Consider the following 18,985-nt stretch of genomic DNA (forward strand, 5'->3'; position numbering starts at 1 on the left):
TAAAAGAAGGTATTGATCTAATAGATTCTTTCACATGGTGGGAGGATCTGTGGAACTGGGGCACAAATGTACACATGCACCCATGGATTATCTCCCATGCCCTAGTTGTGATTCAGCTGAAATTAATTATATATTTCATCGTACTCGAAGGTCACAAAAAAAAAAGGTGGCGCTGGGGGAGTTTATACCGGTGGGGACAAAGCTCATATAACTGTCAGTCAGACAAAGCTGGAGGTCTCCTTTTCAACAGTGTAAACAACCCCCTTATGGACTAAATCCATTAGTGAGTCCTGGGACTCAGCCAAACATTCATAATGAGGCCATCTGGCAAAAAAATATCTGACTATCTATTCAGCCTGCTTCTGTTGATACAGTTGCTAGATCCACAATCAATAGGAGTTTGAACTCTGAAACATATCTGTGAGAGACACTGTTGGTGTAAGCTCTATGGTTTTCCTTTGAATCTGCTTAGAACATTTATTGTTAATGCTACATAGTCCATAGTAGAATAGAATTTTGCATTTTATGTCTAATCTAATAAAGCTTAATATTTAATTCAGGTTTTTGGAGTGTGCTCTCATTATTTCTCATAATTCGTGTGTCCAAACCATTGGGCAACCTTTCAAAGGTGGAAGATTATGTCCTACATCAGCAATAATAAATGACATGTATTATGAATTATATGATTGCACTAAAATATGAAGAGGCCAATCTAGGACTCTGATTATTTGCTTAAATAATTGTACACTGGGCTAATTCAGCCTCACCTGAAACATTTGCAGAATCTGAATTTGAAGCACGATTCCACACAGGAATACTTGTTTGCTTTGGAGCCACAGGTTTCGCACAAGCGCCAAAATATCTAGATGTTTTGATACAAATTTCTTTAGTCTGAAGGCACGCAAAGCAAAATTCTACATGACATCTAGTGCATACCATATATTTGCACATTTCTTTATGCTCTATGAGCACCCCGCATGTAGGACACGCACGAATTTTGGGACAGTTCTGAATGTCACAGTTTAAAGCCTTTGTGTCACTGTTTTGTAGGGCTTCCAGCTGTAGATTGGTGCACCTATCATTGTTACATCGATCAGAGCGTGGTGCTTGGCCTTTCCATTCCTTCATACATTGCCAGCAGAATTCATAACACTTTCCTTTCTCAGCTGTACAGATTATACATTTCACAGATAGGTTTGTCAGATCTTTCCGTTCAACACAACTTCCACATCCAGGGCACTTTAAAAAAAACACAAAATAATTAAGTAAATATTGAGACAGAAAGAACGTTGAAAACATAAGAATTTTAAGTACCTATTATTTTTCTTTCATAGTATACTTTAAATGTATTTCCAGAAAACTACAAAACCCTGGCTAAGCGATGTCTCCCAGCTCATACACTGTCCAGGCCATGCACGACTGCATATGTCACACTACTGACATGATGGGATTACTGAGAAGAGCAGTAAGACAACTGTATTTCAAAGGAAAATGTTACTTACCTATTTACCTGTAGGGGCAAGACTTGTCGCCCAATCCCAGGGCATGCATTGCATTGCCTATAGTAGTGAAAATCACTGTGGTTCTACATCTTTAAGCCCTTGGCTCTTTCTAAACTGCTTCTGGCAACATCAGTAACTTCAGTTAGTTTTCTGTGCACTCAACAATCCAACAAGTCACTGAACACTGTCTGCAAGGAGTTTATTAGCTTCATCAAGGAGGGTAACAAGCAGGAAGAAAAAGCACTGGGATTTATCCATTTTACTGGGTTTCTTCAGGTCTCGGGCATCATAGACTACACACACAATGTCCTTTGTGCCCCTTGTAGTATTAGGGTGTTCAGGACTGAAAGGGTTAATGTGGGACTGTAGAAACAGTACCGCCCACATGATTATGTAAAGCGAGATACAAGACTGTAGATGTAGTTGTGCAGCAGTAATCTGGGAGAAGTCCACATGGAGATAGCTCATGGCTAGGACTGAATCCCATATACATGTATGTAGTTATATTTGATAATAAATAGTTATTGTTCAGACATACAAGCCTCTGGACCTCTTCATGAGACAACATTCCTCAACGGCAACCACCACTGTTTCTCAAGAGGAAGGGCTTCCACTTGCTCAATGTTCAAATACTTTGGCAACACAGGCAACAGCTCAAATTTTTTTATTCATTCATGGGGTGTGAGCATCACTGGGAAGGCCAGTATTTGTTGGGCATCCATAACTGCCCTTGAGAAGGTGATGGTGAACCACCATCTTGAACTGCTGAAGTACATGTGCGAAGGGTAGACCCACAATGTAGGAAGGAGTTCCAGGATTTTAATATATCAAGAGTGAAGGAACTGTGACATAATTCCAAGTCATGATGGTGCGTGACTTGGAGGATAACTTGCAGATGGTGGTTTTCTCATGCATCTGCTACCCTTGTCTTTCAAGGTGGTAGAGGATGCAGGTTGAAAGCCGTACAAGAACCGAGTGCTGATGTCCTGGAGGCTCTCAGAGCCCCTGTCCATGATCTCCTTCGGGCTTTGTAACCTAGAGAAGATCCTGGAGCCCAGATCTAAGATGGCATCAGACAGATCTTACATCAAAGCTGCCAAATCTGTCACCAGTGGCCCCATCACTATGGATCCCCCACAGTGCTCATGGAGCTGACCACTTGTTCCATATCACAATGCCATAAATGGAGACAACACACAAGTTGGAGCTACTTTTCCATGTTCTCTGACATTATGGGCATATTTGCTGGCAGACGACCCAGTGCACTTAGAGGCTTCAAGTGGATTGCCATTAAGCTTGTGATGTATGTTGCACTCTCAGCGTTTTCATCCACACCCTGTGCAACCGGGGCAGGATGCACATTCGCCCTCCGGCAAGCCCTTTCCCCTGTGCTTTTTCCTGCTCCCTCCTACTGGATACATTTCTACATGCAGACCCCTCTAGTCCAAGGTCTGAACTACACGTGACAGCAGTCCCTGAATTAGCGTCTACAAGTGTAACATCGAGTGATACTTCCAGTTGTTCAGTGTTGCCATTTTCCTATTTTTCTGCTGCCTGAGATTTGTGAGGAGCTTCTGTACCTGGAATAGTAGAATTGGAACAAAAGTTATCATTTACTGGCATGGAGAAGCAGAGAAAGATGAGTGGCTTCTTCTGAAAACAGCAGCACTTTGTCATGTACTGTGTGTAAAGGCAAGATTTCAGTGAGAAGGAAAGGAAGGAAAGATAATATAAAACCCTAATAGGCTTGACCTCTAGCCTAACCAGACACCACACTCTTGATGTGACCCTACCATTATATCTATTGCCTGCTCTTCAATTGGGAACAGTACATGGGTGAAGCATGGCCCTCCTGTTGTGGCTAACTGCTCTTTGGTATTACATGTGAGCTGGCCTTGCAATAAGGAAAGAAATGTGTCAGTGTAGAATGTTTTTGCTGGTGTAAGGAAGAGGCTAAGGATATGAGGAGGTGAGTGAAGTAATTGTGAGGAAAGTGGCAGGTGCAGAATATTGCAGTAGGGATAGATGGAGGTGGACTGAAACGTGGAGCAGTGATTGGAGAAGAGAACATTAGGGAAGGAATAGTTGCAGGAACTAAGATAACAGTAGTGCAAGCCCAGCAGTGGTTAACTTAATATAAGTTGGTGGTTGTGTATTACAGTTCACTCAGGAAATCCATAAGACGTAGGAGCAGAAGTAGGCCATTCGGCCCATCGTGTCTGCTCTACCATTCAATGAAGTCATGGCTGATCTGATAATCCTCAATTCTACTTTCCTGCCTTTTCCCCATAACCCTCGATTCCCTTACTGATTAAAAATCTGTCTATCTCAGCCTTGAATATACTTAATGACCCAACCTCTATAGCCCTCTGCGGTAAAGAATTCCACAGATTCACCACTCTCTGAGAGAAGAAATTCCTCCTCATCTCTGATATAAATGGGCAATCCCCTACTCAGATTATGCCCTCTGGTCCTAGACTCTCCCACAAGGGGAAATAACCTCTCAGCATCTACCCTGTCAAGCCCTCTAATAATCTTATATGTTTCAATAAGGTCATCTCCCATTCTTCTAGACTTCAATGAGAATAGGTCCAATCTACTCAACCTCTCACAAGAAAAATTTTTTTTTCATAAGAAAATCCCTCCATACCCGGAATCAACCTAGTGAATCATTTCTGGACTGCCTCCAATGCCAGTATATCTTTCCTTAGATAAGGGGACCAAAACTGTTCACAGTATTCTAGGTGTGGTCTAACTAGTGCCTTGTATAATTTTAGCAAGACTCCTTTCCCATTTTTATATTCCATTCCCTTTGAAATAAAGGTAAATATTCCACTTGCCTTCCCTATTACCTGCTGAACTTCTATGTTAGCTTTTTGTGATTCATGCATGAGGACCCCAAATGCCTCTGTGCTGCAGCCTTTCTCCATTTAAATAATATTCAGCTCCTCTATTCTTCCTGCCAAAGTGCATTCCCTCACATTTTCCCACATTATATTCCATCTGCCAAGTTTTTTCCCACTCACTTAACCTGTCTATATCCCTCTGGAGAGTCTGTGTGTCATCCTCAACACTTGCATTCCCACCTATTTTGTGTCATCCGCAAACTTGGCAATAGTACATTTACTTCCCTCATCCAAATCATGAATATATATTGTAAATAATTGTGGCCCCAGCACTGATCCCTGCAGCACTCCACTAGTTACAGGTTGCCATCCTGAAAATGCTCCCCTTATCCCAACTCTCTGTCGTTTATTAGTTTGCCAATCCTCTAACCCCAACACCTCGGGGTCTTACCTGATTAAGTAGCCTTATGTGCGGTACCCTGTCGAACGCCTTTTGGAAGTACAAATATATTACATCTACTGGTTTCTCTTTATCTATCCTGCTTGTTACCTCCTCAAAGAATTGTAATAAATTTGTCAGACATGATTTCCCCTTCATGAAGCCATGCTGACTCTGCTTGATTATTTTATGTATTTCTAAATGCTCTGCTATTACATCCTTTATAATAGACTCTAATATTTTCCCAATGACAGATATTAAGCTAACTGGCCTATAGTTACCCGTTTTTTCTTCCTCCCTTTTTGAAAGAGGGTGTTACAATGGCAGTTTTCCAATCCTCTCGGACTTTTCCAGAACCTAAGGATTCTTGGAAGATTACTACCAGTGCATCCATTATCTCTGTAGCTACTTCCTTTAATATCCTTGGATCCAACCCATCAGGTCTGGAGGACTTATTGACCTTTAGCCCCATTAGTTTCCCTAGTACTTTTTCTCTAGTGATGTTTACTGTATTTATTTCCTCCCCCACTTTTGTCCCTTGATTATTTAGTATTTTTGGAATGCTATTAGTGTCTTCTACCATAAAGACTGATGCAAAATATTTATTCAACTCCTCTGCCATTTCCTGGTTCCCCATTATTATTTCCCCACTCATTCTCTAAGGGGCCTATGTTCACTTTGGCCTCGCTCTTCCTTTTTATGTATTTAAATAAGCTCTTATTATCCATTTTTATATTACTTGCTAGTTTACCCTCAAAGTTTATTATCTTCCTCATTATTTTTTTGGCCATCTTTTGTTGTTTTTTAAAACTTTCCCAATCCTCTGGTTTACCACTAATCTTTGCCTCATTGTATGTTTTTTCCTTTCAGTTTGATACTATCCTTAACTTCTTGGTTAAACATAGTTGGTTACCTCCTTCCTAGAATCCTTCTTCCTTACTGGGATATATCTTTGTTGTGAGCCATGAACTATTTTCTTAAACGTCTGCTATTGTTCATCATACGTCTTTTCTGCTAAACCCCTTTCCCAGTCCACTCTAGCCAACTCTGCCCTCATTCCTTTGTAATTACCCTTATTTAAGTTTAGCACAGTTGTTTCCGACCCAAGTTTCTCACCCTCAAACTGAATGCAAAATTCTACCATCTTATGGTCACTCTTTTCTGGGGGATCTGCTACTCTGGGATCATTTATTAAACCTGCCTCCTTACACATTACCAGATCCAAAATAACCTGATCCCTGGTTGGATCCACAACATACTGTTCTAGGAAACTGTCCCAAATACACTCTATGGGCAGAATTTTGCCCTTGGTGGGCAGGCTCAGCGGGGGCAGATGGGCGCAGTCAGGAAGCTGCCCGCCGCCCGTGATCAGGACCGGACTGCGATTTCATGCTGGCGGGCACTGCCTGTGCGGGCAAGGGGAGGAGGGTGAGCAGGCTGAGTGAGAACTTCACGCATGCATGCAAGTGAGCGCTGCATAATCTCCCTGAGGCACAGAGCTGCCTCAGGGAGATGAAGCATTTTTAAAGAAGAAAGTGAAAAAAATAAAAATGTAATAAAACATGGCCCCTCATGTGCCTCTGTCACATGAGCAGGGAAATGTTATTAATTAAATTTTAAAACTTTTATTTTATTATTATTTGCTTTTGGAAACCTCATCCCACCCGTGGACGAGGTTGCCAAAAAAATTCAAAGGCTGTTTGGCTTTTTCGCCTGCCCGCTAGATGTTAGGTTGGACGGGCAGTGAAAAATTTAATTTAATTGACTATTTAATGGCCTGAACAAGCCTTTTAATTGTTGGCGGGTGCACTGACGACTCTGGTGCACACCTGCCGACCAAACTATTGCGCAACTGTGCATTGATGTCAGCACACTCGGCCAACGTCGATGCACATCATTTCACGCTCAAGCGGGTCGGGCGTGTGCCTGCCTGCCAAGCCAAAATTTCTCCCCTATAAATTCTTGCACATGGTTACCTCTGCCAATTTGATTTTCCCACTCTACATGAAGATTAAAGTCACCCATGATTAATGTACTGCCTTTTTTACATGCCCTCATTATCTCCTGATTTTTTCTCTATCCTACATTATAGCTACTGTTAGGGGGCCTACTCCACCAGTGTCTTCTTCCCCTTGTTATTTCTTATATCCACCCATATGGATTCTACATCTTCCGATCCAAGATCATTTCTTGCTATCATACTTCTTCCATCTTATACTAACAAAGCTACCCTACCACCCTTTTCTTCCTGCCTGTCCTTTCGAAATGTCAGATACCCTTGAATATTTAGTTCCCAGCTTTGTAACCATGTCTCCGTAATGGCTATAAGATCATACCCATTAACCTCTATTTGTGCCGTTAATTCATTTATTTTGTTCCGCATACTACATGCATTTAAATAAAGAGCCATTAATTTTGCCTTTTTACCATTTTTCCCCCCTTTGACCCTTTTTGCTGCTCATTTTTTTATGTTTGCACACTCTGTCCCTTCCTGTCACACTGTGGGTATCATTACTTATATAGCTGCCTGAAATGCTGCCATATCCTTTTGCTTTGTAAACCTACGTTCCTCTCTCCTATGCTCCTAACACAAAAGGCCTATCTGATTCACTTAATGAGGATCCAGTTTCAGCTGCTTCTTAATTAAGCTGTTTTTTCACTGGAACCCTTGAAAAAGCCCTGCTTAAGGCTGGCAACTACAGAATTTAAGCTGTAGATTTCAGTTTAATGCCAACTACAAAGTAAATTAAGTTTGTACAAAATAAAAATTTAGACTTTCTTACCCAACAACTGCACACACTCAGTCCTAGTCCAAGTTGCTGCGGCAGCATGCACTTTTACATACATGTTGTAGGCAAGAGCTATGATAGTGATGGTAGAGGCTCCAACTTTCTTTCTATCAAATAGCTGGCTAGGAATCCCTCCCATTCTTACCACCTGCCATTGGTGTGTGTTAGAAGGATATGCAGATTGGTGCAAGCTCCTTCCTTGGTCACCATGGAAGAGATATGAGTTAGGAGACTTATTTTAGCTATTCTTGTGAGATCATTGAACTTTTAAAAATTCTTTCATGGAATGTGGGCACCAGGGCATTTGTTACCCATCCCTAATTACTCTTCAACTGAATGACTTGCTAGGCCATTTCAGAAGACAGTTAAGAGCCAACTGCATTGCTGTGGAGCTGGAGTCACATGTAGGTCAGGCTGGGCAAGAATGGCAGATTTCCTTCTCTGAAGAGACATTAGTGAACCAAATGGGTTTTTATGGCAATTGATGATAGCTTCACCATTCAGTAATGGTCACCATTATTGAGACTAGCTTTCAATTCCAGATTTTTAAAAAATCTCACTGAATTTAAATTCCACCAGTTGCCATGATGGGATTTGAACCCATGCCCCTTGAGCATTTGCCTGGGTCTCTGGATCATTAATTCAATGACATTATCACTACTCCACTGTCTTCTTCCACTGCAGGGTCAATATTTTTGACACTTATGCGCTCTATCACCTCTGCCCTTTTTGTGTCAAGCAGCTTGTGTGGAAATCATCCTGCTGTTTGGAGGATAGAAGATGTCCCTCATTCTGTCAATCTCCCCCACCAATATCTCCAGCACCATGTCAGAAAATCTTTGCAGCTTCTCCTGTCTCTGTCATTGTCCACAATCTTTTTTTCATATTCATTCACAAGATGTGGGCTTCACTGGCTGGGCCAGCATTTATTGCCCATCTCTAGTTGCCCTTGAGAAGGCGGTGGTGAGGTACCTACAGTCTTCACCTACAGTTGTCACCAGTCAACATGGATCTCTCCTTTAATCATCGGCAATGCACTATATTGGTGTCATCAGTCGGTGAACCGCTAATGACCAGCACCAATAGACTTGGCAGCCTATTTCATTTTAATTAATAAGTGGGACAAATCTGGGATCTCGTTTGCATTCATGTGATCAGGAGCTCAGAGCATGGTGCCTATTCTGCACACATAAATACTCTAAAAACCAGGTTACACCTGCAAATGTTTTTTTTCTGCAAGTTCCTTTGTTATTATTAAGATGCAAGTGAAGCTTTTCATTCGATCTGAACCAATCTATAGCTCACTTTAATTATTAAGGTATTTCTTGATATCAGTGGATAAACTGTAGACATTTCCATTTCCAAGCTCTCCTAACTTGACCTGTATGCCCATCCACAAAATTTGCCAAAATGTGGGCATCCCCAGAGGCTGCCAGGTTCCTGTGGCATATTTAGTAAATTACTAAATATTGTAGCAAACAAATGAGTTCTACTACCATGTATACGCCACTATTGTTTTCATTCCCTGTTAACTAAATTGCATATTTGCACATTCTAATCCAAAAATCTTCAGTATAAAGAGAACTTAATATAATATAGGCAGATGGATGATTTTTAATAAATTATGTATACAAATGCATGATAGAAGATTAACCCATTATTTTGTATTTCAATGGATGGCTGAGAAAAATAATCTGACATCGATTCCTAGCTCTAAATACTAAACATGAGAGGTTTGTTTACCCATTTGTATTCACAGTACTGTGCAGCAGCGAGCATGGAAACCTTTTCTTCAAAATATTGTTGTTCCTCATCATTCAACAGTGCATGTCTGCGAACTTCCACGTAGGACCATGCCTTGTGACACATCTGCATAGTGTTTTCCCTTACAGCAGGGCAGTGGAATGTGAAATGACCCTGGAATAGGAATTAAAATTGTGCTATAAAGTATTGTTTAAAACAAAACTTACTCTAAATGGCAAAGGAAATGTGTGTTGCGAAGGGGGTGGAGGTGGATGGTAACATTATTGGGGCTCAATGTCAAGAACCATTCACCTTGGAACTGTTCATATAAGGCTGGGGGTGAGGACTCTATGAGAGATCCTGAGGCAGCCTCAGGGTGATTTTCAAGCATGCATGTGTGAAGTTTGCTTTTGCCCTCCTCCCCTGCCCTCATAGGCAGCGCTGAACACTGCTGCTCGCGTTTCACGCTGGGCCCACCAGCACGAAATCACGGTCTGGCCCCGATCACGGACTGCCCCACCGAACCCACCCAAAAGGGCAAAATTCTACATTTGGGGCAGAATTTTCACCTTAGCGGGCGGGCAGGCGCCTTACCCGCTTGAGCGTGAAATGACACGTGTTGATGTCGGGCGAGCAACCTGACGTCAACACGCAGTTGCATGATATTTTGGTCGACGGGCGCACGCGGTGGAATTAGCAGCGTGCCCGCCGAAAATTAAAAGGCCTGATAAGGCCTTTAAAGTGGTAATTAACTTGCGTTTTTCGCTGCCTGTCCAACCTTACGGTTGGGTGGGCAGGCGAAAAGGCCAAATGGTCTCTGCACTTTTTAGGAAACCTCATCCACGGACAGAATGAAGTTTCCAACAGCTATTAAAAATAAAATAAAAATTTTAAAATTTAATGAATAACATTAAAGTCACAGAGTCACATGAGGGGACATGTTTCATAACACTCTATGTGCCTTTATTTATTTTTCTGAAAACTCCTCTCCCTGAGGCAGCTCTGTACATTTTGATTTTCTTTGTTATTTTTTTCGATAACTCCTCCTCTCCCTGAGGCAGCTCTGTGTCTCAGGGGCATTACGAAGCGGCAAATTCGTGAAAGTCGCCCGTCTCACCCTCCTCCCCCCGACGACCCCACACAGGCAGCGCTGCTGCTCGCGTTTCATGCTGGGCGGTCTTTAATTGGCGCTCCCAGCGTGAGATCGCCTTCCAGCTTCGATCGCGGACAGCGGTCGGCTTCCCGACTGCCCCCGCCGAGCCCGCTTGGCATGGGTGAAATTCTGCCCATGAAGTAGTTGGGGAAACTTTAAGCTTGAGATAACACTGGAAGGCACTATCTGAAGAATAAGCATGTGAACATGGTTTCTTATATTTAGGGTTGAATACAATTAAACCAGACCATAAAATATGACATATACTGATAGAAAAAGCAAATATAAAATAATCAGGAAAATGTGTGCAACACTGTCACTCTGACCTGATCCATCAGGCTTCGACACCAGGCAGTGAGTGATTTGGGGTCCACAGCATGGCCACAGGACATTTCCACTCTCAGTATGTTTGGATCAACATCTCCTAAAATAGACACATTTCACTTACCAGCAATCTTTAACAGGATTGCCCTACAAATGAAAAAACCTGCATTTTTACAGCAAAAATATTTATGGCTATATTAATGCTTTCATTCTATGGAACTTAAACCTATTCCAGAATTTATAAGGATTTGTGAAAATGTACAACACAAAATGTTGTCTGATACTTGGTAAATAGTCCCATATTTACGACGAACTCATTGCAAATCTGCACACAGTCTAGCTGCAACTTATAGTAACCTTTGAGGCACATGCATCCTCAGATATGAAAGCATTGTGTTACAAGCTATTTACATTGCATATTGCCATTGATTGCCACAGAATGGATGTAAATTGTCACAGGATTTAACTTCCCTGTTCTTGTGAAAATAGTCACAATTAGAATCATAGAATGTTTTTTTCTGAATTCTTTCATGGGATGTGGGTATCACTGGTAAGGCCAGAAATGGTTCACAGAACCACATAGTGCAGAAGAGGCCCTTTGGCCCATCGAGTCTGCATTGACACATGAGAAACACCTGACCTACCTACCGAATACGATTTACCAGCACTTGGCCCATAGCCTTGAATGTTATGACGTGCCAAGTGCTCATCCAGGTACTTTTTAAAGGATGTGAGGCAACCCGCCTCCACCACCCTCCCAGGCAGCGCATTCCAGACTGTCACCACCCTCTGGGTAAACAAGTTTTTCCTCACATCCCCCCTAAACCTCCTGCCCCTCACCTTGAACTTATGTACTCTTGTGACTGCCCCTTCAACTAAGGGGAACAGATGATCCCTATCCACCCTGTCCATGCCCCTCATAATCTTGTACATCTCGATCAGGTCACCCCTCAGTCTTCACTGCTCCAACAAAAACAACCCAAGTCTATCCAACTTCTCTTCATAACTTAAATGTTTCATCCCAGGCAACATCCTGGTGAATCTCCTCTGCACCTCCCCCAGTGCAATCACATCCTTTCTATAATGTGGCGACCAGAACTGCACACAGTATTCCAGCTGTGGCCTCGCTAAGGTTCTATATAACTCCAACATGATCTCCCTGCTTCTGTAATCTATGCCTCGATTGATAAAGGCAAGTGTCCCATATGCCTTTTTCACCACCCCATTAACATTCCCCTCCACCTTCAGAGATCTATGGACACACACGCCAAGGTCCCTTTGTTCCTCAGAACTTCCTAGTGTCATGCCGTTCATTGAATACTTCCTTGTCAAATTACTCCTTCCAAAGTGTATCACCTCACACTTTTCAGAGTTAAATTCCACCTGCCACTTATCTGCCCATTTGACCATCCAGTCTATATCTTCCTGTAGCCCAAGACACTCAACCTCACTGTTAACCACCCAGCCAATCTTTGTATCATCCACAAACTTACTAATCCTACCCCCCACATAGTCATCTATGTCGTTTATATAAATGACGAATAATAGGGGACCCAGCACAGATCCCTGTGGAACGCCACTGGACACTGGCTTCCAGTCACTAAAGCATTCTTCTGTCATCACCCTCTGTCTCCAACAACTAAGCCAATTTTGAATCCACCTTATCAAATTACCCTGTATCCCTAGTGCATTTGCCTTCCTTATAAGTCTCCCATGTGGGACCTTGTCAAAGGCTTTGCTGAAATCCATATAAACTACATCAACTGCACTACCCTCATCTACACACCTGGTCACCTCTTCAAAAAATTCAGTCAAATTTGTTGGGCATAACCTCCGTCTGACAAAGTCATTCTGACTATCCCCGATCTAACCTTGCCTCTCCAAGTGGAGATAGATTCTCTCCTTCAGAATTTTCTCCAATAGTTTCCCTACCACTGACGTGAGACTCACTGGCCTGTAGTTCCCTGGCTTATCTCTATAACCCTTTGTAAATAGCGGAACCACATTAGCTGTTCTCCAGTCCTCTGGCACCTCCCCCATGGCCAGAGAGGAATTAAAAGTTTGGGTCAGAGCCCCTGCGATCTCCCCCCTTGCCTTCCTCAGCAGTCTGGGACACAAATCATTAGGACCTGGAGATTTGTCCACTTTTAAGCCTGCCAAAACCTCCAATACCTTGTCACTCCCTATATCAATTGACTTAAGAACCTCGCAGTCTCTCTCCCTGAGTTCGATACCTTCATCCCCATTCTCTTGGGTGAAGACGGATGTGAAGTATTCGTTCAACACTCTACCGATGTCCTCTGGCTCCACCCATAGATTGTCCCCTTGGTCCCATTGATATACTTATAGAATGTCTTGGGAGTTTCCCTACTTATACCAGCCAGAGCTTTCTCATATCCCCTCTTTGCTCTCCTAATTGCTTTCTTAAGCTCAACCCTGCACTTTCTGTACTCCACTAATGCCTCCGCTGACTTGCTTCCCTAGTACCTGCCAAAAGCCTCTCTTTTCCTTCTCATCGTGTCCTGAATATCTCTGGTCATCCATGGTTCTCTGGGCTTGTTACTCCTTCCTATCACTCTAGAGGGAACATGTTGATCCTGTACCTTCCCCATTTCCTTTTTGAACGCCCCCCATTGCTCCTTTGTAGATTTCCCCACAAGTAACTGTTCCCACTCTACCTTGGCCAGATCCTGCCTTATTTTACTAAAATCCACTCTCCCCCAATCCAAAACATTTTTTTGCAACTTGTCTATTTCTTTGTCCATAACAAACTTAAATTGTACCATGTTGTGGTCGCTATCACTAAAATGCTCCACCACCACCTCAGCCACCTAACTGGCTTCATTCCCCAGAATTAGGTCCAGCATAGCGCCATCCCTTGTTGGACCCTCTACATATTGACCTAAAAATTTCTCCTGTACACATTTGAAGAAATCCATTCCATCCAAGCCCTTAACACTATGTCTATCCCACTTAATGTTGGGAAAGTTGAAATCACCTAATATAATTACCCTATTGTTATTGTTTTTACACACCTCCGCAAATTGTGCACATATTTGCTCCTCAATTTCCTGCTGACTATCTGGGGTTCTATAATAAACATCTAGCAATGTGGCTGCCCCTTTTTTATTCCTAAGCTCTACCCACAAAGCTTCATTCGATGCCCCCTCCAAGATACCATCTCTCCTTACTGCCATAACTGACTCCTTAACTAATAATTCAATGCCTCCTCCTCTTTTACCCCTTCCCCTATCTCGCCTGAAGATTCTATATCCCGGAATGTTGAGCTGCCAATCCTGCCCCTCCCTCAACCACATCTCAGTGATGGCTACTATATCACAATTCCACATGTCAGTCCACACCCTCAACTCATCTGTTTTACCTGTAATACTCCTGGCATTAAAGTAGAGACCATCCAGCCTTGCCTTATTCCCTTGAAACTTAATGCAGCTCTACTCCCTCTGACTTGATTGTTTTACTGTATTATGATGTGTCCCTATTCTGTGAACATTCGGTGTCCCCTCCCCCTGCCGAATTAGTTTAAACTCCTCCCAACAGCACTAGCAAACCCACCCGCAAGGATATTAGTCCCGCTCTGGTTCAAATGTAGACCGTCCCGCTTGTACAGGTCCCACCTTCCCCAGAAACGGTCCCAGTGATCCAGGAATCTAAAACCCTCCCTCCTGCAGCAACTCTTAAGCCACGTATTCATCTGCAATATTCTCCTATTTCTGAGCTCACCAGCACGTGACACTGGGAGTAATCCAGAGATTACAACCCAAGAGGTCTTGCTTTTTAGTATACTGCCTAACTCCCTGAATTCTTGATGAAAGACCTCATCCCTCTTTCTACCTATGTCATTGGTATCAACAAAAACCATGACCTCTGCTTTATCACCCTCCCCCTTCAGGATGCCCTGCAGCCGATCAGTGACATCCCGGACCCTGGCACCAAGGAGGCAACACACCATCCTGGAGTCACGTTGATGGCCACAGTAACGCTTATCTATCCCCCTGACTATAGAATACCCTATCACTATTGCTCTTCCTCCCTTCCTCCCCGCCTGTACAGACAGGCTGCTTGTGGTGCCGGATGCTTGGCTCTGTCTGCACTCCCTGGAGGAACCAGCATGCTCATCAGCCTCCAAAATGGAATACTGATTTGCAAGCGGGACCCCAGGGCACTCCTGAACTACCTGCCTGTTTCGCTTGGACTGCCTGGTGGTCACCCATTCCTTCAGCTGCGGTGTGACCACCTCTCTAGACGTGCTATCCACGATGCTCTCAGACTCGTGGATGCTCCACAGAGTCCCCAGCCGACGTTCCAGCTCTGAAACCCGAGCTTCCAGGAGCTGCAGCTGAACACATTTCCTGCACATGTGCTGGTTCCGGGCACTGGAAATGTTCCCAGCTTCCCACATGGAGCACGAGGAGCACACCACGGCTTTGAGCTCTCCTGCCATGACTTTTCCCTTTAAATTAAACCTTTTAAATCAATTAGTCTAGGGCATTTCTTTCCTGATCCTCGTTACTACAGAATATACAAACTATAAACCACAAAAAGACCTTAAACTATAAGCGATAAAAGTGGTAAATACTTACCTGACCTTACCCACTACTTATCAGTCATTCCTTTCCCTTGTAGCCTCTACTGCTGCAGCAGGGTAAGACCACTCTCTGAAGATTTAAGAAGTTGGATAACAAAGAAAAAATGCAAAGAGCACCCCTATGCCCTGAATTCCCACTGTGCACCAAATTGCAAATACCCATACTCCCTCTGGCTGTGTCTCACTCAGGATGAGGTCTCTCCCCTGTTCATGTGCAAGGTTGCCCAACCTTAATTGCCCTTAAACTGAATGGCTTGCTAGGCCATTTCAGAGGGCAGTTAAGAGTCTTTTTGGCAAACCTAATTACTGGAAAGCATGAATTCATATAGGGCAGGATTTTCCCCCTGTCGGGGGGAAAGTTGAAGTGCAGGTGCGCAGAGGTGCGCTGCCATTTTATGTGGGCGGGCCAATTAAGGCCCGCCCAGTGTGATGTCCACACGGAAGCGCTGTGCACTCCTTGTACGGCGCACGGGGGGGAAATCCCTAAACCTGAGAATGCTCTCTTTAGCGCATGCACACGAAAGTGCGCACTCATCTCCCTGAGGCTAAGTGCTGACTCAGGGAGATCGACTCTACTGTCAAAAATATTAAAAATCGAAAATAAATTCCCTGACATGTCCCCTCATGCAACACTGTCATATGATTTGAGACATGTCCATAACTTTTTAAAAAACTTTAATTAAATTTTTAAAAACCTACATGAAACCTCATCCCGCCCGTGGATGAGGTTTCATGTTTTTTCTAATGCCCGCCAGGGCTCCTGGCCTGGTCCATTAATTAGTTTAATGACTCACAGCTGATTTTGCTGAGCCCCCACCTACTTGAAAATTTAAATGGGGCGCAATGACATCGGGAGTTCCGCCCGACATCACCGCGCTTCATTTTAGGTGTTGGTGAGTGGGCCCCACCTGCCCCACCTCCACCCCCCCCTCCCCCCCAACTCGCTGATGGGAAAATCTTGCCCATAGTCTGATAATATGATCAATAATTCAAATATAGATCCTCACACTGGAAATGCAAATACAATGTATTCTTCATAGAGCTTAATGGGAAGGTGAAGCTATCAAAAGCATTACTTTCACAGCTACTCAAACAATGATAAAATATGAAGTCACCAAGCCTCCAGGATCAAACTGAAGTCCCCAGAGTTAGCATTACATTTATCCGACAATGCTGTGAATAACTGGGGTTGGGGGGTGGGGCAAGGGTGTGGAGAGCTGGTCACTAAAATAATTGTGCTGCTTCTTCAAGGCATTTTCTTCAATATTCTTACTTATTCTAAAAGCATTGGCAATAGGAAAATACATTTGACTGATCAAGGAGATTGGAGGCAGCAGATCTTTTTTCATCCATTTATGGGATGTGAGCCTTGCTGGCTAGGCATTTATTGCTTGTCCCTAATTTGCCCTTGTTCAGAGGGTATTTAAGAATCAATCACATTGCTGTGGGTCTGGAATCACCTGTAGGCCGGACTGATGAAATCACATTCAGCCAGGGTTGGTAACCTGAAAAGCATGCCTTGTGGTGAAGACCACAACCCCTCCAACAAGATTCATACATCAGTGATTTATAAATCGGGCTAGAAAGAGTGGTGTCCAAATTTGCAGACAATACTAAAATAGGCGGCACGGAATATAGCCCTGAGGACCAAATGAAGCTGCAAAGGGATATTGTGGAATAGACAAAGGAAAGATGGAGTTTAATACCACAGCATCATTAACAAATGTCCACTAAAACATGACTGGTTCTTCCGTTAATTGCTGCCACTCTTCCATGTGCCTTTTTTTCTTACTTTGTTTATTTCCCACTCCGTTGTCTCCCAAATGTTGCCTCACTTTTTCGTTCGATCCCTTGAACTACACATCACCACCACCCTCCCAACCCCCGACATTTTTACTTCTCTTCAAACCACGTTCTGGTTAAAACTCGAATTCCTAACCCTCCTGAATGACTTCTCGACCAATCACATTTTGAGGACACAGCACCCAACTGTGGGACTTGTCAGCCTTACAAATTCCCCTCATACTGAAATGCCTTTAATTCCTGGCTATCCCCACAGACAGCAACTTTGGTCCGGGATATACCCCATCCCGTTCCCCGCAGCTTCTCCTCTCACCTTCCCCTTAGAAAATGCGTCAGATTCTCTTACCTGTGATCTCATCCTTTCTATTCACAAATATCAAAGAACTGTCTTTAGGATCAAAGTTGCTACTGCCCTGCTCAGAATCAGTCATCCTGTACTAGTACACGTATCCAACGTTTAATGAGAAAGACACTCCAACGAACTCTGGAACTGAGCAAGGAAATACATCTAATTCAAGCCCCGCCCAACAGTGAATTAAGCGAAAAAATGTGCTTTTAGCTTTTTGTTTTTATCTCAATGTTAGGCTGGTGTTTGGTAAATCATAACGATTTGAATTTAGTTACAGTTTGATCTCAATGATAATTTACATGAAAGAATTTCTCGCCAGAAACATAGCTCTTATACTTTGGAAATTGATTTTTGCAGGTCGGTGTACTTTGGTAGCGAGGGCAATGATTTAAAGTGCAGTGTGTGGAATGTGGCAAGCTGCCCTACACGAGCCAGCTTACATATCGGGTGACCACTTTGTGGAACACCTTCGGTCTGTCTGCAAGCATGACCCAGACCTTCCTGTCGCTTGCCATTTCAACACTCCACCCTGCTCTCATGCCCACATGTCCGCCCTTGGCCTGCTGCATTGTTCCAGTGAAGCTCAACGCAAACTGGAGGAACAGCACCTCATCTTCCGACTAGGCACTTAACAGCCTTCCGGACTGAATATTGAGTTCAACAATTTTAGATTATGAACTCTCTCCTCCATCCCCACTCCCTTTCTGATCCCCCTTTTTTCCAATAATTTATATAGATTTTTCTTTTCCCACCTATTTCCCTTATTTTTAAATGTATTTCCATCCATTGTTTTGTCTCTATCTTTTGGCCTATTACGATCCCTTCCCCCCCACCCCACCCCCACTAGGGCTACCTGTACCTTGCTCATCCTGCTTTCTACCCTTAATGTCACTTATTATCACATTCCTTAGATAATATCACCACCTTCAACACCTCTTTGTCCTTTTGTCTATGAAATAATTTGGTTAACACTGACCCTCTATCCAGCTCTACCTGTCCCACCACCCACTTAAACCAGCTTATATTTCACCTCTTTTCTATTTTTCCTTAGTTCTGTTGAAGAGTCATACAGACTCGAAACGTCAACTGTGTTCCTCTCCGCAGATGCTGTCAGACGTGCTGAGTTTTTCCAGGTTTTTTTTTGTTTTGGATTTCCAGCATCCGCAGTTTTTTGCTTTTATCCGCTTTAAATATTCTTGTTTGGTCAATCTATCTATCCTTCTGTACCCATATCCACTCTCCACAGATGCTACCTACTTCTTCCTCATAATTTTGCTTGTCTCCACCCTGTCTCAGTTTACCTGTCACTGTGACCCTTGTTCATGTTTTTGTTATCTCCAGACTCAAGTATTGGAGTATCCCTCAGCAGGGCCCTCACCTTCAGCGTCCATGATCTTGAGCTCTTCCAAAATTCGGCCACTTGTATCCTAA

The 18,985-nt window shown here is 43.3% G+C and overlaps 1 protein-coding gene across 1 annotated transcript; it reads right to left on the reverse strand.

The window, feature by feature from the left end:
- Positions 1-732: 732 nt before the first annotated feature.
- On the reverse strand, positions 733-17,636 carry LOC144694254 (putative E3 ubiquitin-protein ligase RNF144A-A). Its single transcript, XM_078564600.1, has 4 exons — positions 17,552-17,636; positions 10,799-10,896; positions 9,320-9,493; positions 733-1,239 (listed from the first exon to the last, which is right to left on the reverse strand). Exons 1-4 carry the CDS (start codon positions 17,634-17,636, stop codon positions 733-735), a joined length of 864 nt encoding a protein of 287 aa, XP_078420726.1.
- Positions 17,637-18,985: the final 1,349 nt, after the last annotated feature.

The sequence above is a fragment of the Cetorhinus maximus genome, chromosome 19, assembly GCF_964194155.1.
Source record: "Cetorhinus maximus chromosome 19, sCetMax3.hap1.1, whole genome shotgun sequence".
NCBI classification, from domain to species: Eukaryota; Metazoa; Chordata; class Chondrichthyes; order Lamniformes; family Cetorhinidae; genus Cetorhinus; species Cetorhinus maximus.

What these genes read in the sequence shown, in the direction of transcription:
- LOC144694254 (XM_078564600.1), bottom strand. Translation starts at nt 17,636, where the DNA reads ATGACTGATTCTGAGCAGGGCAGTAGCAACTTTGATCCTAAAGACAGT. An exon ending in TAGAAAGGATGAGATCACAG is followed by an intron (nt 10,897 to 17,551) that starts GTAAGAGAATCT and finishes TGTCTATTTTAG; the next exon opens with GAGATGTTGATCCAAACATA. An exon ending in GTCGAAGCCTGATGGATCAG is followed by an intron (nt 9,494 to 10,798) that starts GTCAGAGTGACA and finishes TTCCTATTCCAG; the next exon opens with GGTCATTTCACATTCCACTG.